General features: G+C 59.3%; 1 protein-coding gene across 1 annotated transcript; it reads right to left on the reverse strand.

The window, feature by feature from the left end:
• Positions 1-5,624: 5,624 nt before the first annotated feature.
• GATD3 (glutamine amidotransferase class 1 domain containing 3) lies at positions 5,625-15,798 on the reverse strand. Its single transcript, XM_060100395.1, has 7 exons — positions 15,567-15,798; positions 15,304-15,356; positions 13,774-13,887; positions 12,745-12,864; positions 10,319-10,411; positions 7,559-7,715; positions 5,625-6,422 (listed from the first exon to the last, which is right to left on the reverse strand). The coding sequence occupies exons 1-7, from the start codon at positions 15,738-15,740 to the stop codon at positions 6,294-6,296; spliced, it is 840 nt and encodes a 279-aa protein (XP_059956378.1). The 5' UTR covers positions 15,741-15,798; the 3' UTR covers positions 5,625-6,293.
• Between the last annotated feature and the right edge of the window lie 1,786 nt (positions 15,799-17,584).

Consider the following 17,584-nt stretch of genomic DNA (forward strand, 5'->3'; position numbering starts at 1 on the left):
ATATTTTGAACTAAGTGAAAATGAGAATACAACTTAAAATTTGTGGGATGTAGCTAAAGCAGTGCTTAGAGGGAAATTTATAGCATTGAATGCATATATTAGAAAAGAAGAAAGATCTAAAATTAATAATCTAAGCTTCTACCTTAGGAAACTAAAAAAAGAAAAGCAAATTATAAATCCAAAGCAAGCAGGAGAAAAGAAAGAATGAAAATTAGAGCAGAAATCAATGAAACTGAAAACAGTTAATAGAGAAAAACCAATGAGACCAAAAGCTGGTTCTTCTTTGGAAAAATCAGTAATATTAATAAGCCTCTAGCCAAGCTAACTAAAAAGAAAAAAAAAAGATGCAAATTCCTAATATGAGAAACGAAAGAGGAAACATCACTACAGATCCCATAAACATTAAAAAGATAATAAAGGAATACTATGAACAATCTATACTCACAAATTAACCTTGATAAAATTGACCAATTCCTTGAAAGACACATCGCCAAAACTATGTAAGAAGAAATAGACAATCTGAATAGACCTTTACCTATTAAAGGAATTGAATCAATTACTAAATAATCTTCCAAAACAGAAAGTACCAAGCCCAGATAGGTTCAGTGGTGAATTCTACCAAACATTTAGAGAAAAAATTATACCAATTCTCTACAATCTCTTCCAGAAGACAGAAGCAGAAGGAATACTTGCTAACTCATTCTATGAGGCCCAGTGTCACTAATATCAAAACCAGACCAAGAAGGCTTCCCTGGTGGCGCAGTGGTTGAGAGTCCGCCTGCCGATGCAGGGGACACGGGTTTGTGCCCCGGTCCGGGAAGATCCCACATGCCGCGGAGCGGCTGGGCCCGTGAGCCATGGCTGCTGAGCCTGCCAGAGCCTGCGCTCTGCAATGGGAGAGGCCACAACAGTGAGAAGCCCGCCCGTACCGGGAAAAAAAAAAAAAAAAAAAGAAAAGGAAATAAAAGTTATTCAGATGGAGAAGGAAGACATAAAAGTGTCTTTATTCACAGGTGACAAGAATCAACAAAAAGCCTCCTGGGAACAAAGAAGCAATTACAGCAAGGTTGCAGGACACAAGGTTAATGTACAACACAATACGGAAGGAGAACAACTTGACTTCAAGACTTACTACAAAGCTACACTAATCAAGACAGTGTAGGATGGGTAACAGAACAGAGAACTAGATCAATGCACAGAACAGAAGCCAGAAATAGACCCACGTAAATAGACCCACATAAATCAATTGATCTTTGACAAAACAGCAAAGGCAACGTAATGGAGCAAAGATAACGAAAGGTGTTGGAACAACTGGATGCCACATGCAAAACAATGAATCTGGACAGAGACTTTACACTCCTCACAGAAATTAACTCAAAATGGATCACAGGCATAAACATAAAATGCAAAACCATAAAACTTCTAGAACATTAGAGAAAACCTAGGTGAGCCTGGACATGGTGATGCCTTTTTAGATGTAACACCAAAGGCATGATCCATGAAAGAAAGAACTGATAAGCTGGACTTCATTAAAACTGAACATTTCCGGGAATTCCCTGGCGGTCCAGTGGTTAGGACTCTGCGCTTTCACTGCCGAGGGCCCAGGTTCAATTCCTGGTCGGGGAACTAAGATCCCTCAAGCCACACGGTGTGGCCAAGAGCAAAAAAACCTCAAACACTTCTGCTCTACAAAGACACAGTCAAGAGAATGAGAAGACAAGCCACGGACTGAGAAAAACAATTGCAGAAGAGATATCTGAGAAAAGGCTGTTACCCAAAACATACAAACAATTCTCAAAACGTAACAAAAAGAAAATGAACAACAGAGTTTTAAACAGGCAAAAGATCTGGAAAGACACTTCATCAAAGAAGATATACAGATGGCAAACAAGTATATGAAAAGATGCTCCATGTCATAACGTCATTAGGAGAGGGAAAATCAAATAAGCTACCACTCAGCACCTATTAGTATGGCCAAAACCCCACACCCTGACAACACCCAATGCTGGGGAGGACGTGAGGTCCTCATTCTTTGCTGGTGGGAATGCAAAATGGTGCAGCCACTGGGGAAGACTGACTGGTGGTCTCTTCCAAACTAAACACGCTCTCACCATGCAATTCAGCAGCTGTGCTCCAGGGTATTCACCCAAAGGAGCTAAAAACTTACGTCCACACAAAAACCTGCACACATGTGTTTACATCAGCTTTTTTCATAATTGCCAAAACTTGGAAGCAACCGAGACATTACTCAGTAGGCACGTGGATAAACTGTGGTCCATCCAGACAACGGCGCATCATTTCAACATTAGAAAGAAATGAGCTACCAAGTCAAGAAAAGACATGCAGGAAACTTGAATGCATATTCCTAAGTGAAAGAAGCCAATCTGAAAGGCTTCATACTATATGATTCCAACCATATGACATTCCGAAAAAGGCACAACTATGGAGACAGTAAAAAGATCAGTGGCTGCCAGGGGTGGGATGCACAGGTGGGGCGCAGATTTTTAGAGCAAACCAGTCTACACGATACTACAGTGGTGGGTAAGCGTCATCACACGTCTGTCTAAACCCGTGGGACGCACAACACCAAGAGTGAGCCCCATGTAACCTGTGGACTCAGGGTGATGACGACGCATCCGTGCAGGCTCATCGACTGTAACAGACGCACCATCGGGTGGGGATGCTGACAACGGGGAGGCTGTGTGCGGGGCGGCGGGGGGAGGGTATGGGAACTCTCCGTACTTTCCAGTCAACTCTTCTGTGAACCCAAGACAGCTCTAGAGTAAAGTTTATCTAAAACAAACCAAAAAACGTGTTATCAAGGAAGTCTTGCAGGAAAAGGAAGCTGTGGCAGGGCAGGTACCGTCCAGCCTGGAGCTGGGCTGAGGGCAGCACGGGGCCTCCGAGTACACCCCACGCTGCTCAGCGAGCCTCACACGCATGCACACGTGAGCGTGCGCACACACAGGCCAGACCGTGAGCTGTGGCAAGCCCTCTGCAGAGGGGCCCTGGGGCAAGGAGCTGAGGGCCGAGGGGGCCGGCGATACAGACGGGGGCCAGGCTTTCCAGGTGGAAGGGCCTGCAGGGGTGGTGAGGAGGTGCCCACGAAGGGGCCCAAACAGACAGGGCAAAGGGCAGGGACGGGGGGTCCAGGAGGGCCACAGGCAGATGACCAGCCCTGTCCCCGCGGTGCCCGCAGGAGGAGGCCACCCAGCCAGGCCTGGTCAACCCTGGGGGCCTGCACCAGACCCAAGGATGGCTCTGCAGCGCCCCCGGCGGCCTGGTCCCCGCCAAGGAGCCCCCAGGCACCCACACGCCCCGGCTGTCCTTGAGCCCCCGGCCCGCCCGCTGGGACGGCTCTGCCTCTGGTCCTGAGATGGTGCCTGTCCCTCCCCTGACCACCCTCCTGCCCGGCGGGTCCCCCGATACCCTCAGGCCCCTGGCTCAGCTGCTCGCGGACCCGCCATCCCCCAGCCCGGGCCCCGGGAGGGCAGGGTCGTGTCCCCGTCCACCCCACCCCCCCCCCCCGCCCCCAGCTCTGCGACGCTGCCTGGCACGAAGCAGGCGCTCAATCCTCGTCAAGCAAATTCGTACCTGGACTCCCTCTGGCTCTGGGCTGCTGGGGCCCCTCTCGGGCTCTGGAACGTTTCATCTCTGCCGGTCCTTCTGCCTGACCCGGGCCCCCCCTTCGGGGACCCCCTCCCAGGACTGGCGCCAGGGTTAAGCGGGCAGATGCAATGCCGACAGGACAGCGTGTTGGCTGTCACCGGACTTCAACCCCGCGGTGGCCATCCTGGACCGGGCGACCGGGCATTTTGTGTGGAAAAGTCCAGGGTGGACAACAGGGAACTGTGAGGTGACCCCGAGTGACCACACAAACATTTCCTGGGGACTTCCTTGTGAGTTTGCCCTTCCCTCTCTGGTCGCCTGCCCTCTGGCCGGGTCACAGCAGGTGGCAGCAGAGGAGGTGGAATCCAGGCAGGCTGCTCCCTGTGGGTCTCCACCCCTCGGGCACTGATGCCCCACTGCCCCCAGACCGCCCCCGCCCCGCTCCTGTGAGATAAACTCAAGCAAGTGGGGCTCCAGGTGGCCTCGCAGTGACACCTCTTGGGCCACTGCAGCCCACTCTGCTCTGTGGGCACATCCCCTGGCATTTCCAGAAGCGATGAATCAAATGCAGAGCAGAATGACTCATAAACACCAATTCTAGAGGAACCGCTGATCTAAACATGGAGGTGAAACAACCGTTAACACAGATTTCAGAGGATAACACAGGAAAATGCCTTCATCCCTGGGGCAAGGAGTTTTCTCCCACAGAAAGACAGAAAAACACAAACAGTAAAGGGTGATCAACAGGCCAACGTTAAATCAGGAGGATCTGCTCATCACGAAAAGACCAAGTGGGAGAAAACACGTGCGATCCATTTAATGGACAGAAGACCTGTAATCAGAGCACAAAATAGCTCCAATCACCAAACACGGACAGACAACTGATAGTGAAATGGCCCGAAACTCCAACAGACACTTTGCCAAAGAGGGTCCCCAAAGGGCCAGGAAATAAACAGAGGAGATGGGCCTCAGCGGACATCAGGGAGAGGCCAGAGAAAACCACGGGAACACCTTCCACAGCCACGGAGGTGGTAGGAATGAAAAAAGAAGGTCCAACAGACCCCAGGGCCAGATGCCCGTATCCTGGGGCGAGGCACACAGGAGCCCCACACACCACACCCGGAGCCCAGGGGCCACACCCTCGGCACGCTCCCAAGAGGCCACGCTCATGGGACATGGATGGCCAGTGGAGAACCCTCCAGAAACGTTCCTGTAAAAGAAAGTCACGCAGCCAGGACACACATCATCGCCTGGGCATCCCTCTGGAGCCAAGCGGACCCGGGCTGGTGATGCTGTGGTCTTTGGATCCAGGCAGCAGGTCATTCCATGAAAACTCACCGAGGTGCACACCTGTGATTTTGCATTCTTCTATGTGCACGTGCATGTACACACACACACACACACACACACAAATCTGTAAAAAATGTTTCACTGAACAAGTTTCTCAGGATGAGCTGTTAACCTCAGGTCCCTGACCTCCGACGGGCCCTGCAAGGCTCTCTTGAGCAAGGATGATGCTGGCCAGTGTGGCTGGTGCCCGCAGGTGTGCCTCGGGGGCTTGTGTCCCATGGGACCCAGCGTCGTGGAAGAAGGACAGGCCACCAGAGAACAGAGTTCCCGTGCAGGGAAGACTGCCTGACGTGAGATACCAAGGGAGCTACGTGGATCAGGTGGGCGTGCTCTCAGGCTCTACGGCTCCTCCCACAGGCCCGGCCCTCCCCGAGCTCCCTCAGACCCTGGAAAACTGCTAAGAGGCGCGCGTCCATCGGTGGAGCGGGGTGAGGGGCGGCACGCTCCACCCCCAGGCCACCAGGACACAGCTCAGCGTGGACTGGACCCAACTAAACAGCCCGCTGCGTCGGCGCCGGCAGCTTTCTCAGGCCCAGATGAGCACGTGGCGGCACCGGGCACCCGGAGCGCTGTCCCGGGTCACGGAGGACAGGCCAGCGGGGCTGTGCCGTGACAGGCGAAGCCCCCAGTGAACCGTCCCAGGACAGAAGCCACACGCCCACGGAAAGGCGCCAGCCAGCCTGCTGGCTCACACGTCCTCGCTCCCTCCCTGGGCCTGGGCCCACCTGCAGGTCCACACAGGCTGAGCACCTGCACCCTCCGTTCCTGAAACAAGGAGACCTGAGCCTAAGGTACGGAGCCTCGTGTGTGCCCCTCACCTGCTGGGCTCAGGGGGCCTGGAGCGGAACTGCCCACGTCTGTTTCGGGAAGAAGTTTCCTCTCCCCAGAGGGCCTGCCTGCTCTAGAAAGCCGCTGACCGTTCTAATTAATACGTGCGCACTCCAGATTACAGAAGCTTTAATTGTCGATGAGATGGTATTCTGGTTTCCTGATTATTAGATTTGCAAACTTAAAGAATGTTTCCTTCCAGATACTAAGTAAGGTGCTCTGATGCGAGCCCGAGCTGGGACTGCCGTCCTCTCTCTCCCTTCTGCTGGCGCAGAAAAGCAGACTTGATCTCAAGCTTGAAGCTGCACACGAGTCCAGGTGCCAGCGCCCCTCTCAGAGGGTGGGCCCTGCCGCCCTGGCCTCACTCCTTGAGAGGGAGTCTACCCCTGACCCCGAGCGTATCGCGAGCGTCCTCCTTACAAAGAAAATGCCTGCAGGTTTAAGCGAAGAAATCAATTCCTGCCCGGTTCCAAGCTGACAGGCGAGCAGCCCCGGCACCGAGGGCCTCACTTGCTGGCGAGTTCCAGCACCTTCCTCACCATGGCCCCGACCCCGTCGTGAACGTGGTGGAAGGCCGTGTCACACATGAAGGCTGGGGTCGTGACCACCTTGTTCTTCTGGTCCACGTGAGCCTCGTGCACACAGGTTATGGAAGAACACTGCACGGCCGGGAGAAGAGAGCACGCGGCGTCAAGCACCGCCCACCCCCTCCCAGACGCGCCTCCCACCCCCACCCCAACGTCACCTGGAAGGGGCTTTCTGCACCCCCTGCGCTACTTTAACGGAAGACCCTGGAACCTGGCCCCACAGGCCGCTTCCTAACACACGTCCCAGCAGCGGGCCTCATGGGACCCAGGACTGCAGAGGCGGGCCGGACGCCCGAGCACCAGCCGGGACCCCGGGGCCGCTGTGAAGGCAGCGGCAGCGCTGCCATCCTTCGCGTCAAGAGACTGCGTTAGAGGCTCGTCCGAATGCCCGCTGTGAGCACGAGGCCACCGGACCCGGGCCCCAGCCTCCGCACAGAGGCGCCTCACCTCCTCCGTGAGACCTGCTTCCTGGGCCAAGACCAAGCCCCAGGCCCGGGGTGGCCGCTCTGTGCTGGACAGGGAGGGACATTCACACCTGAACCCGCCTGCAAGTAGAGACGCCGAGGAGCGCGCGCCACGGCCAGCACAGACGCCCGGAGGGCAACGGGCTGGTCTCCTGCGCCTCCTGGGGCCCCGCGCCTCTGCTGCTGACTCCGGCCCCCACGGAGACCCTCGGGTCCAGGCGCAGAGCTGGAAGGCCGGTAGCCTGTGGCCTGAGGCTCTCTACACCCGCAGCGCACCCTGGTGACCTCAGGACACAGAGGACCCGCTTGCGGGAGGAATGGGGGCGACGAGGCCGCCGGGGGTGGCTCTCCGCCTGTGCCACCCAGGACGCTGCCACCAGATAAAGACAAGCAGCCCTCGCGCCTCCCACCCCAGCCTCTGGCCCGGCACCGGGTACTCACTCTCCCTCCGTCACAGGCAGCGCCCTACCCCACCCCCCGCGAGCCCACGGCCGCCTCCTCACCCGACCCACCGAGCCCCGGGCCTGGGGTGTGCTGAGCTCAGCCAGCGTCACTGCGGGGACTTGGGAACGTGGCCACTGGACGGCGGAGGGGTGACAGCCTCGGGCGCTACGCCCCTCCACGCACATGCCCTGGGCGCCCCGGCTGTGCAGCACCCCAGGGCAGCCCCAAGGGACCAGAGCACCGTTTCCCACGTCGCCCCCACAGCTGGAAGGATATGGTCACTCCCGTCACACAGTGCTTGGCACCCAGGGCTTTGATGACCTGCGCGGTCCCGGCGTGGGGCCACTTGCCGCCTTCCTCCTGCTCGTGGCCCACGGTGACCTCAACACCTCTGAGCACTTTGGCCGCGAGGACGGGAGCGATGCAGCACAAGCTGAAAGGCGAGGAAGGGAGGGTCAGCTCAGGGCTGTGCGTGGGGCCGCCAGGCCGGGGGCCCGGCAGGTCATGCTTAGAGAACGCGGCCAGCCTCAGGAAGGGACACAGACACCAGTGCCGTGGGGACGGGGGACCCAGTGCCAGAGCCTCTGCCAGCTCCGTGGGCTGGAGCCTGCCCCTGCCCCTGGGCTGCCCGTGGCCGTTGTGACCGCTGGAGCGTGGGGGGGCCTCCAGGCACCCGGCGCCAGGCTGGAGAGCAGCGGAGGGCGGCCAGCTGAGCCCCGGCTGCCAGACACGCACCAGGCACCCGACATGGTGCCCAGGGTGCAAAGGTCCACCCGGAGAGACGACCACAGACGGCGGCGCTATCTTTGGCCCAAGCTTTAGGGTGGTCTGTCGCACAGCAACAGAGAAGCCCAGCTGTACTGACCGGCTGAGACCCGGTCCCCTTCTCTGGAGGGGGCGCAGGAGGCCGGGGGACATGGTCCAAGCAGCAGCCTTGCCTGACCTGTCGGTGCGGAGCCAAGGGCCCTATCCTAGCAGCGTGCCAAACCCTCCCCCGACCCCCCGTGAGCAGGCTGTCCCCGGAGACGTCCGAGCCCTGCAGGTTCACGCTGGACGCCGGCCCTCGGGGTTCCTCCGAGGTCCTGCTCTTCACTGGGGGGCCCCCCAACCAGCAGCTCCTGAGCCCCTGGATCAGCCAACACGGAGGCCTCCAGCAGCCAGGGCCTCACCAGTGCCCTGCCCCCGGCAAGAACATGCATGACACCTGCCACAGCTGCTCCAGCCGGGCTGGTACCCCCTCCCCTGGGGTCCACACCCCTCTGGGCTGTGCCCCGCCACCCCGTCTGCTCAACTGGTCCTCTGAGCTGACCGCAACACAACGTGGTGAGAACACACCTACACGCTCGTTCAATGCCGAGACAACTGCCACAACTCCTGTTCAGGGACCACGAGACAAACCCCCTCAGCCCCGAGCAGGTGAGCGTCATCGCAACGGCCATCTCGGGAATCTGTCACGTCACCAGGTCCCCAGGCACCTGACTCTGTGGGCAACGCCCGAGACGAAGGCTGGGCTGCCTGCCCATCCTTGGCTGGGGGCTCCGCACTGTCGGGGGGGAAGAACGGGCCCGGCAGCAGAGCCGGCTGGACCCCTCGCTCTGTGCTCCTGACGAGCAGGTCAAGGAGTGACGAGGCGGCCCGGAAGGAGGTGCGAGGTGCCCTGACCCGGAAAGGGCGTTTTGCACGTGGCCAGACAACGCTGCTGCTTCTAGAGACAGACACGTAGCCTGCCGCACGAGGGGCTGAACGGAGCTGCCCACAGCGACACGGCAGCCGGTACAGGACCGTGTCACCGTCCCGCACCCTCCACCCCAGGGTGACCCGGGTTCTTCTCCAGCTCAGCTGACAGGCATCTGTTCACTCGAGTGGACAGGGTGCCCGCCGTGAGGTGGCCAATCTGCTGGGCTTCCGTCCCGTTTGTCGTGCCGACTTTTTAGAGAAAGGGAGCTGGGTCCCCGCCCTGGGCGCTCGCCCCCACACACCACTGCTGCCCCAGAGGGGCCCCCGGGAGGTGATCGGCTGGGTGCTGCAAGGGCAGGCAGGCTCCTGGGCTACGGCCGCTGATGGGGGGTGCCCAGGACGCTGAGCGGGCAGGGCCTCCAGTGAGTGGCCGCAGGTCTGGGAAGGACGCTGCCCCTGGTGGACTGTCCTCTGCAGCCTCTGTGCCCCGTTCAGACCCAATGCTCTAATATCCTCATCCTTCTCCAGTTTCCAACGGGAGGCAGCGAGAGCCATGTGATGGAGAGCCTGGCGGATTTTGTTTTTAGCGCATCTGTGCACCGCTGTGCTCCTGGGAGGACTTCCCCAGCCAGGGATGACTCCGAAGCGTGCAACCAACACGCTCCAGCACTGGCGTCATGCGCCAACGCCCGTGGGAAAGCAGCACCGAGGAGCCCTCTCCCAGGACGCGCGTGGGAAGCGTAGCCTGACAAGCAGGTCTGACGATGGGGTCGCCGGCACTCGTCCGCAAGCACCTCCTGGTGTGGGTTACGACTGGCCTCGCCCGTCTGCCAGGCCGAGGACCCCGGGCTGGGCTGTGAGCAGTGGCTGGGCCCGTGAGTGTGGGCCCAGCGTGTGGCCACCGCAGGATCTGGTCCCCAAGGAAGAGCAGCTGAGAGCGCCAGGGGTCGGGAATGGTGCTCACGGCAGCCGTGGCACGAGGAGGGACAGGGGCCAGCTAGCCGAGGGGCTGCTCCAAGCCAGGACGGGAAGGCGGAGGCCAGGCCTGGGGAGAGGACCGGCAAAGGCTGGGGGCCACGGAAGGACGTGGGAGCCTTCTAGACCCTGAGAGGACCATCCCCTCCCCTCCTAAGTCACCAGGAGAAATTAACGTAACCACACGACCACAGAATTTTCAGCGCTGGAAGGCACCTGTGAGATCACACGAAACTCCCTCAGTTATGACAAGGAAAGGGGCTGAGAGGCTCCCAGACCACACAGCTCCAGGCGCCAGCTCCTGGCTGTGCGAGCCATGGCCTCGGCCACGGGCTCCGCCACCGCCCTCCCTCCACCACTGCCGGCCCGCTGGGCCGCACGTACCCGATGGGCTTCCCGGCCTGGTGGAACTCCTTCAGGACGCGCTCCACGTCTTTATTCACCTTGCAGTCGCCCCCGTCTACGGCGAACGTGCTCCTGCCACGAGAAGAGGCTTCCTTAGACCGCAGGGCTCAACACCTGCCTGCCTGGGGAGCCCCCAGCCCCACCCCCCACCCCCCAGGACCCTGCGTGCTCCACGGACTTCTCAGCAACTGCAGAAAGTGACACGTGTGCGCAAGTACGTGTGCACGGCCTTTCATGTAATTACACGTACACGTGTGTATTCTTTTCTATTTTTTGAAACATAAAGCAGCACGGGAGGGTACAGGCAGGGAGGCCAGCAGAGGTGAAGGGGACGCTGACACGCAGGCGCTCGGGCCGTGAGCTCAGCCCACCCAGGAACAGCAGGACGTGCCAGTGGCCCAAAACCAGTGACAGATCCTGCACTTCACTAACAAGGAAAAGAAACCCAAATCAGACAAGACCCCGTCTTTTCACCACAGCAAGACCGCTGGGGTGTCTGGAATGGTCTCCCTCCCGGTCGGTGGGCTCACACCAGTACCATCTCTTTGGAAGGCAAACTCAGACCCATCACATTTCAAAGGCCACGCCTCTCTGCCAGGAGCCCCATCCCGGGCTTCCTCCGCCTTGTTCACGTGGTTGATGCCTCTGCCCCGGGCACCCAGTGCGTCGCGCGCACGACGGGACAACCTGTGGGTGTGAGGGATGCTGGCTACCCTGAAGTGGTTTCTCAGGGTGCGTAAGCGTCTCAAAACAGGTCAGATTATATACTTTAAATACATGTACATCAGTCGTACCTCCAAAAGGTATAAGATAAAAGAGAAAACAGGAAGTCCTGGAGTCCCATCAGCACTGGGTCACCTACACAACAGGATCTGTGTGTGCGGCTGTCAGACGTTTAAGGGACAAGCCTCAGCGTTAAGTGAAAGACACAAAGTGCAGAACGAGAGGCTACCATCTGGTTGGATTTTTAACGCAGACATATACGTGAATCTCTCGGAAAATGAAAAGCTGGCAGCATTGCCAGAGGTGATCCTGGGGTCCCAAGCAGGAAGAACTGGGTTTCCACAGTGAATATGTCATACAGACCTCGCCCGCTGCCCCCTGTGCACCGCAGACCGCTGATGAGGAGCCGGCCTTTCCTCTGGAAATGTCAGAAAGACTGGGATCAGTGGCCAGAAATCACAGCTTCCCCCAGGGGTCTGGGAGGTCACAGACATGGATGCTGACCCAAGGCCCGCTTCCTTGTACACCGAGACACACCACCACTAAGTCGCAGGAGGCAGGTTGTCAGCCACGCCAGGGACATAACCCCAATGAACCCTCAAGCTACCCTCACGCCAAGCGAGGTCTAAGGGCTGAGGGAAGACACAGGGTCTGTGAATCCAGCTCATCTTTCAGAGGAAGAAACCTGGTCCCATAAGGACAAGCGCAGTGCAGACTGTGATCCGCCATCTCCCGCCAGGGGGCTCAGGAGGATGGCGATGCAGGGAAAGCACTCCCAGGCTGGCTCTGGGAGAGGGAGTGGACACGAGGCGGGGCAGGGGTCCAGGCGGGAGGAAGGACTGTGGGAAAACCGGTGGGAACGTGGAGAAAAGAGGTGCTCTGGTGATGCCCGCAAGCAGAAAGGAGCCTCAAGATGTCAGGACGTGGAAAGACCGAGCGCAGAGGTGGACCTCAGGGAATGTAACCGCCTCTGCCCCCGCTCCTGGGTGCAGAGCGCCAGCTGGGAAGCCCTCGCGTTGCTGCGGGAACCTCAATGACCAAGCGGTCAACTAACCAAAACGCATGTAGTCCAGGCTGTGACGCATGCTGCACCGTGTTTAAAGCCCCAAAGCCGCGGGGCACAGCTGCTGGGTGCTTTCCCGCAGCCCTCGAGCCCCCTCCGTCACGGGAGCAGCAGCCTCGCGCCACGTTGGAAGGGATGTGCTGGGCCAGCAAGGCCAGCGCAAGAGAATTTCCATGAAACGCGGAGAAGAAAGGAACGAGAGAACAAAAAGAGAACCTGAAACCCAAAGTACATCACAGCTGCGGTGTGACGGCCTCCTAGGCTTGAGGTCCAGTTACCGTGCCAACAACCCAAACAGCAAAAAAAAAGATCTCCCTTCCTCTGGTCAGGACCGTCCTCCAAACGGCCCAACCAGAAAGATACTTTTCTGCGCTGCAAGGTCCACAGGAGAGCAGGTGTCTGCGGGGAACACGTACACGGATAGGTTCTGATGTGACAAGGCCCCTAGCACCACACCTGGATGGCCAGGTCCCAGGAGCCTCCTCCCACCGGGGTTCCCTGTCATGGGGCAGCTGCATCGTCGCTGGGCCAGACCCCCCAGCAGCTGCTCCCATCACCACCGCGTCCCCATCTAACAGTCCAGGGGAAAAGCAGGAGAGCCCCGAGCCGAAACACGTACAGGTTTTTGGCGGCTCCGAAGCCCCCGGGGAAGACGGCCGCGTCGTGGTCAGCAGCGCTGAGTCTGGCCAGGTCGGTGATCTTGCCGCGGGCGATCCTCGCGGACTCGGTCAGAACGTTCCTGGGGAAAAGCAGAGAGAGGCCCCGGAAGGTTCAGCGTGTGAACAGATGGGAGGACGGAGCAGGAAGGAGCCTCCGCGAGACGAGAGGGCCTGTCCTCCCGGCTCACAGACAGCGCGGGTCACTCCCTAGAAAAGGCGACACAGTGACAGTGACCACAGCGAGTCTGTGCTCGAAACGTCCTCTGGAGCCCTTTCAGATGGGTGCTTCCGAACCACCACGCCTAGTCACCCAGACTCCTGTGTCAGGCAGGGCCACCAGGCAGCATTTGGCGCTGGGAATGGACGGTGATGGAACCGCAGGGGCAGCGTTAAGAAGCAACTTCGAGGGACGAGCGAGGCAGCCCCGGACCGGCCCCAGAGGGCGCGCCTCCCAGCCCTGGCTGCGCGGCCCAGGGCCAGGGTCCCGACTGGGCCGCAGCCCCAGGAGACGGCACCGCGGCTCCTTCCCACCGCCCCGTCTCTCACTGTCTGCACCCGCTGGAGGGCACCTGGGAACCACAGTCCCCAGGGGCCATCGCCCTGCAGTCGGGGCCAGGCCGGAGCGGGGAGGTGGGTCTCAGCGGACGCGAGGCCAGGGCCGCACTCCCCTCAGGAACAGAAATGCTGGTGGGAGCTGCTCACAGATACGTGGGTCTAAACGGGTGGACGAGGTTTGAGACCAAATGAACGCACGTGCCTTCAGTGAGAATGAAGGCGTGAGGAGGTCACTCAGGAGGGAACCTTCCTCCACTGCTCCAACAGTGCTGGACGGCGAGGGACGGCCTGGGGTCCAGCACAGCCTCAGGACCACTGCTGTTGGGTCCACCTAAACGTGGCCTCGGCTCCCAGCTAAGACGAAGCAACCGCGCGCAGGTTCTCGGGGAGTTTCAACCCGTGCACGTTCAAGGACAAGGATGAGGGGCCCGTACCTGGTTTCGCCCTCAGAAGGCTGCCCCTTGGTGTGGTCGATCACGTGCATCTGGGGGACGTCCGGAGCGAAGATCTGGACCTCGGCCCCCGCGCGGCTCAGGTGAACCAGCACCCTGCACAGGGGGAATCAGACCAGACTCTGACACGTGCCTGGCCCGGCTTTACCTGCCACCGGGTGTTTAAAAACAGGGTTTCAGGTGACCGACAGGTATCCACTTCTCACATAGGTTAACAACCTCCTCGCTTTGCAAAGAGCCACAATTGGCTTGCTAACGACCCAAATGCCCTCTATTTGAGTTCGCTGTCACTGAACTGGCCTGTGGAGACCAGCTAACGCCCGCAAGCTCCCTTTACAAACCAGGCTGTAGGGACGGGTGACCCGGCAACTGTCACAGCCTGGATGTCTGCATTCCCAGGCTCCTTCTGGGTGTTCTTCCTCCCATGGGCCAATTGACAATGGCCTCGAGGGGTTGAGGAGGGCTTTTAGTCTCCAAAGTAAGTTCAGTTCCTGGTCTCCCCAGCCTTCCCCTCATGGGGGGTGGGAGACACGCAGGCGACCCTGGGGGCTGCTGACGATGCCAGCATCTACCAAGGGTTGCTCTGCGGCAGGTCCGAGTCCAAACACTGGCGCGAAATCTGTCCCGGGCAGTGCTGTCACTACCCACTTCGAGAGAGGGAGGAAACACGAGACCCCAGGAAAGATCACAGCCGTCCCCTGGCAGGGGTGGGACCCCTGGACTGGGGTTCAGCTCCTCGGAACCTCGCGGGCACTCGACCTACAACTCCTTGCTCTGCCCGGGAGGTTTCAAGCTGCTGGCTGTTCCTCGCTGCCTCCTCTCTCCTGCCCCACCCCGCTCAGCCCCCATCAGGAAACTCCTGGCCCTCTCCACCCACCAGCCCAGCACGCTCTGAAGTTCACTCTCTGTCTGGCCACCGCCAGCACACGCTGGCCACGCCCAGCGGCCACCCCCAGCCACCAGCCTCAGGCTCCTCCGGGGACCAGCCAGGCCCCGCGCTTGGGAGGCGTGTGCTCCCCAACCACTACCTAACTCTCCCCTTCAACTAACTCTGAACCTGACAGCCCCTACAGTCCTGCTCACAGGGACTTTTTAAATCAATCAATCAAAGGACAAACTACTCGGCAACTGCTGACAGTCTACCCCAATGACATCGGCCTACAGCGAGGTCACTGCACAGCCCTTAAAAATCATGCTGTAAAGACGGAAAGGAGCTCTGATTTCCAACACGCAGGACCGTGTGATCCCAATGTTTACAACACGTGGGTGTGGGAAAACAGCAGAGTAGATGTAAGTGGTTACCACCGTGTGACAACATCACAGGGGATGCTAAAAAGCTCATTTTGTGTCTCCCTGTACGTTACACGCATTGAGTTTAAACGCCGTCCTTCGCGCCTCCCTGAGTCTGGTCCAGCAGTCCTCTCTGCCTTCCTAACCAGCACGAAGGCTTCTCCGAACGGTTCAGGAAAAGGGGGACCGCCCCTCCCGAGGGCGAGCCGCCCAGGGGCTTACGATGAGGCCTCGTGGAGCTCAGTCCCGTCGTAGACCCCGCATCCGGACAGCACCTGCGGGGATGGAGGGCCGGTCACGGGGGTCCCGCGGTCCACCGGGCGGGCCGACCGCCTCCAGCGGGGGGAGGGGCCGACCTGGAGGAGAGGGAGGTCAGCGCGAGGGAGGCGGTGGGGGGCGGAGGGGCCGCCCGCGGGCACGGGGAGGGTGGGAAGGCCGACCTCGGCACCCCGCCCCTCGTCCCCACGCCCCGCCCGTCTGCTCACCACTGCGACCCTGGCCACGGGGCGCGGCGCGGAGGCGTGGAGGGCCGCGCGCGGGGACGGCGCCGGTCCGCCGAACGGCAGCGCACGCAGGCCGGGGCGCGGCGCGAAGGCGGGGGTCACCGCCAGCCTGGACGCCACCAGAGCCCGGATGGCCGCCATCCTGCGCGAGGACATTGGGGTCGCAGGGTCACGGTGAGCGGGGACGCGCCTGCGTACTGCCGCCGCCCTGCCCGGGAGCGCGCCGGTGGGCGGGGCCGCGCCTGCGCAGTCGCCCGTGGCTCGCGCTCAGCCCGGCAAGGGCTCGTGGCTCCGCAGCGGGTCCACGCGGCTTCGGGCACCGCCCCCGTCCCGCCCCGCGGCGGCGTTGCAGGGAGGCGCGCAGGGTCGCGGCTGCCGAGAAGCGCTACGCTGAGATAACGGGCTTGGGAGTTAACTTGTGTCGTCATGAGGCCTCAACGTGACTCCGTGACACCGAGTGGCCGGTGCCCAAGTGTCCGGTTCTCATCTGCGCCCCCCTTTCCCGGCCGCTGAGTCCAGGCCGGAGTGAGTGAGGCCCTCCCGCTGCGGCGGCCCGGCGCCCCTCCCCCTGCTGCTCTTCGCCTTTCTATTGACGTGGGTCCTTTTTTAACCCAGCTGGTTGTGCAGAGGGAAGGCCAGATGTGAGGCCAGGTCTTTGCAGCGAAAGAGGTTTATCACAGTGGGGCCAAGCAAGAACGGGCGTAGGGGTGCGGTGCGAAGCGGAGCTCAGATTTGTGTCCCCGGGGGCTGCTGAGGGGATATTTACCAGGAAGTAGGGAGCAAGAAGGGGAGGGGGCTCGGATATGATTGGTGGAAAGTAAGTGTAAGTTTCAGCGTAAGTATCAAGAGCTCTCCTGCGCAGGCGCTGGGGCTCCTAGTTAAGCCTCTGACCAGTCGCAGGTGCAAATTGGCGGTGCGGGGTGTAACATGCAGTGGGGTTTTGGCCCGTGACGTCTAAAGGTCACTATTGTAGTCCTTCGTTCTAGTCCTTTAGTGTGCCTGCGCAATGCTCAGTCGGCGGGGCTGTCAGCAAGTTTGTTTCCCTGGTCCTCTGCAGAAGGAGCTTGGTGTTCTCTATGTCATTTTGTTTCTACCTCGTGGGCCTTGTAACTCACAGGTGGTGATTTCAGTCCATGCCTGTCTTTGGATCATTCCTCAATCTTGAGGGATGAGGGGTGACCACCACTCTGGCCGCTTTCTGCTGCTAAGGGCGAAGGCCCAGCAGGGGCTTGAGGAATGAAACAGCTTGACGTCTAGCTGTACACATTCTAGGGAATTCAAACTGGACTGCTGGAGGTCGGTATGCCCCCAATTGAGGGTTGACACGACAGAGGAATAATCTGGTGGCCTGCAGTCTTTGAGAGACAAACTTGACATGAAAGTTAAGAATTATAGGCCCAACAGAAGAATCAGTAGCGCTGTGACTAAAGGAATTGTCGGTGGATGGAGTAAACGGCCGACTTACGGGGAGAAAGCCCTTTACAGAATTCCATGCCTCCGGCGCGATTACCAATGCTGGGTCACCAGCTGGCCTGTTGGTGGTATTTCCTTTACACTGGGTGGTATGTGGTATTTGTCCACATGCACCAGCAGGTGTTACAACCACACAGGCGCCGCCTTGTTCTGCCAGGGGGTAACCGAAGGCTGTTCTGTTATCCATTACTACAGTGGCTATGGAACTCACCATGATCTTTGGTCCGTCTAACTAGAGGCTGGCGTTTTGGCCAGTTCCTCCACTGAGGCAGGTCGATTTTGAAGGGTGGCCTTGTGATAGGCACCCCCTCCCCGTGGGGCTGCTCATCCTGGTGCTAAGCCTGTGCCCGTGATGATGAAGTCTGAGGCCTCCTTCCTTTTGTCTGCTCTCCTGGGGTGGACATTACCGACCCTTTTGAGTCGGGCACCAATAAGCGTCCTTCTCCTCAGTGTCGCTCGCGCCAGTAGACAGAGACCAAGTTCAGCTGAGAAGCAAAGGAAAGCTTTATTCTTTGATCGAAGAACGG

Source organism: Mesoplodon densirostris, chromosome 5, assembly GCF_025265405.1.
Source record: "Mesoplodon densirostris isolate mMesDen1 chromosome 5, mMesDen1 primary haplotype, whole genome shotgun sequence".
Classification (NCBI taxonomy): Eukaryota; Metazoa; Chordata; class Mammalia; order Artiodactyla; family Ziphiidae; genus Mesoplodon; species Mesoplodon densirostris.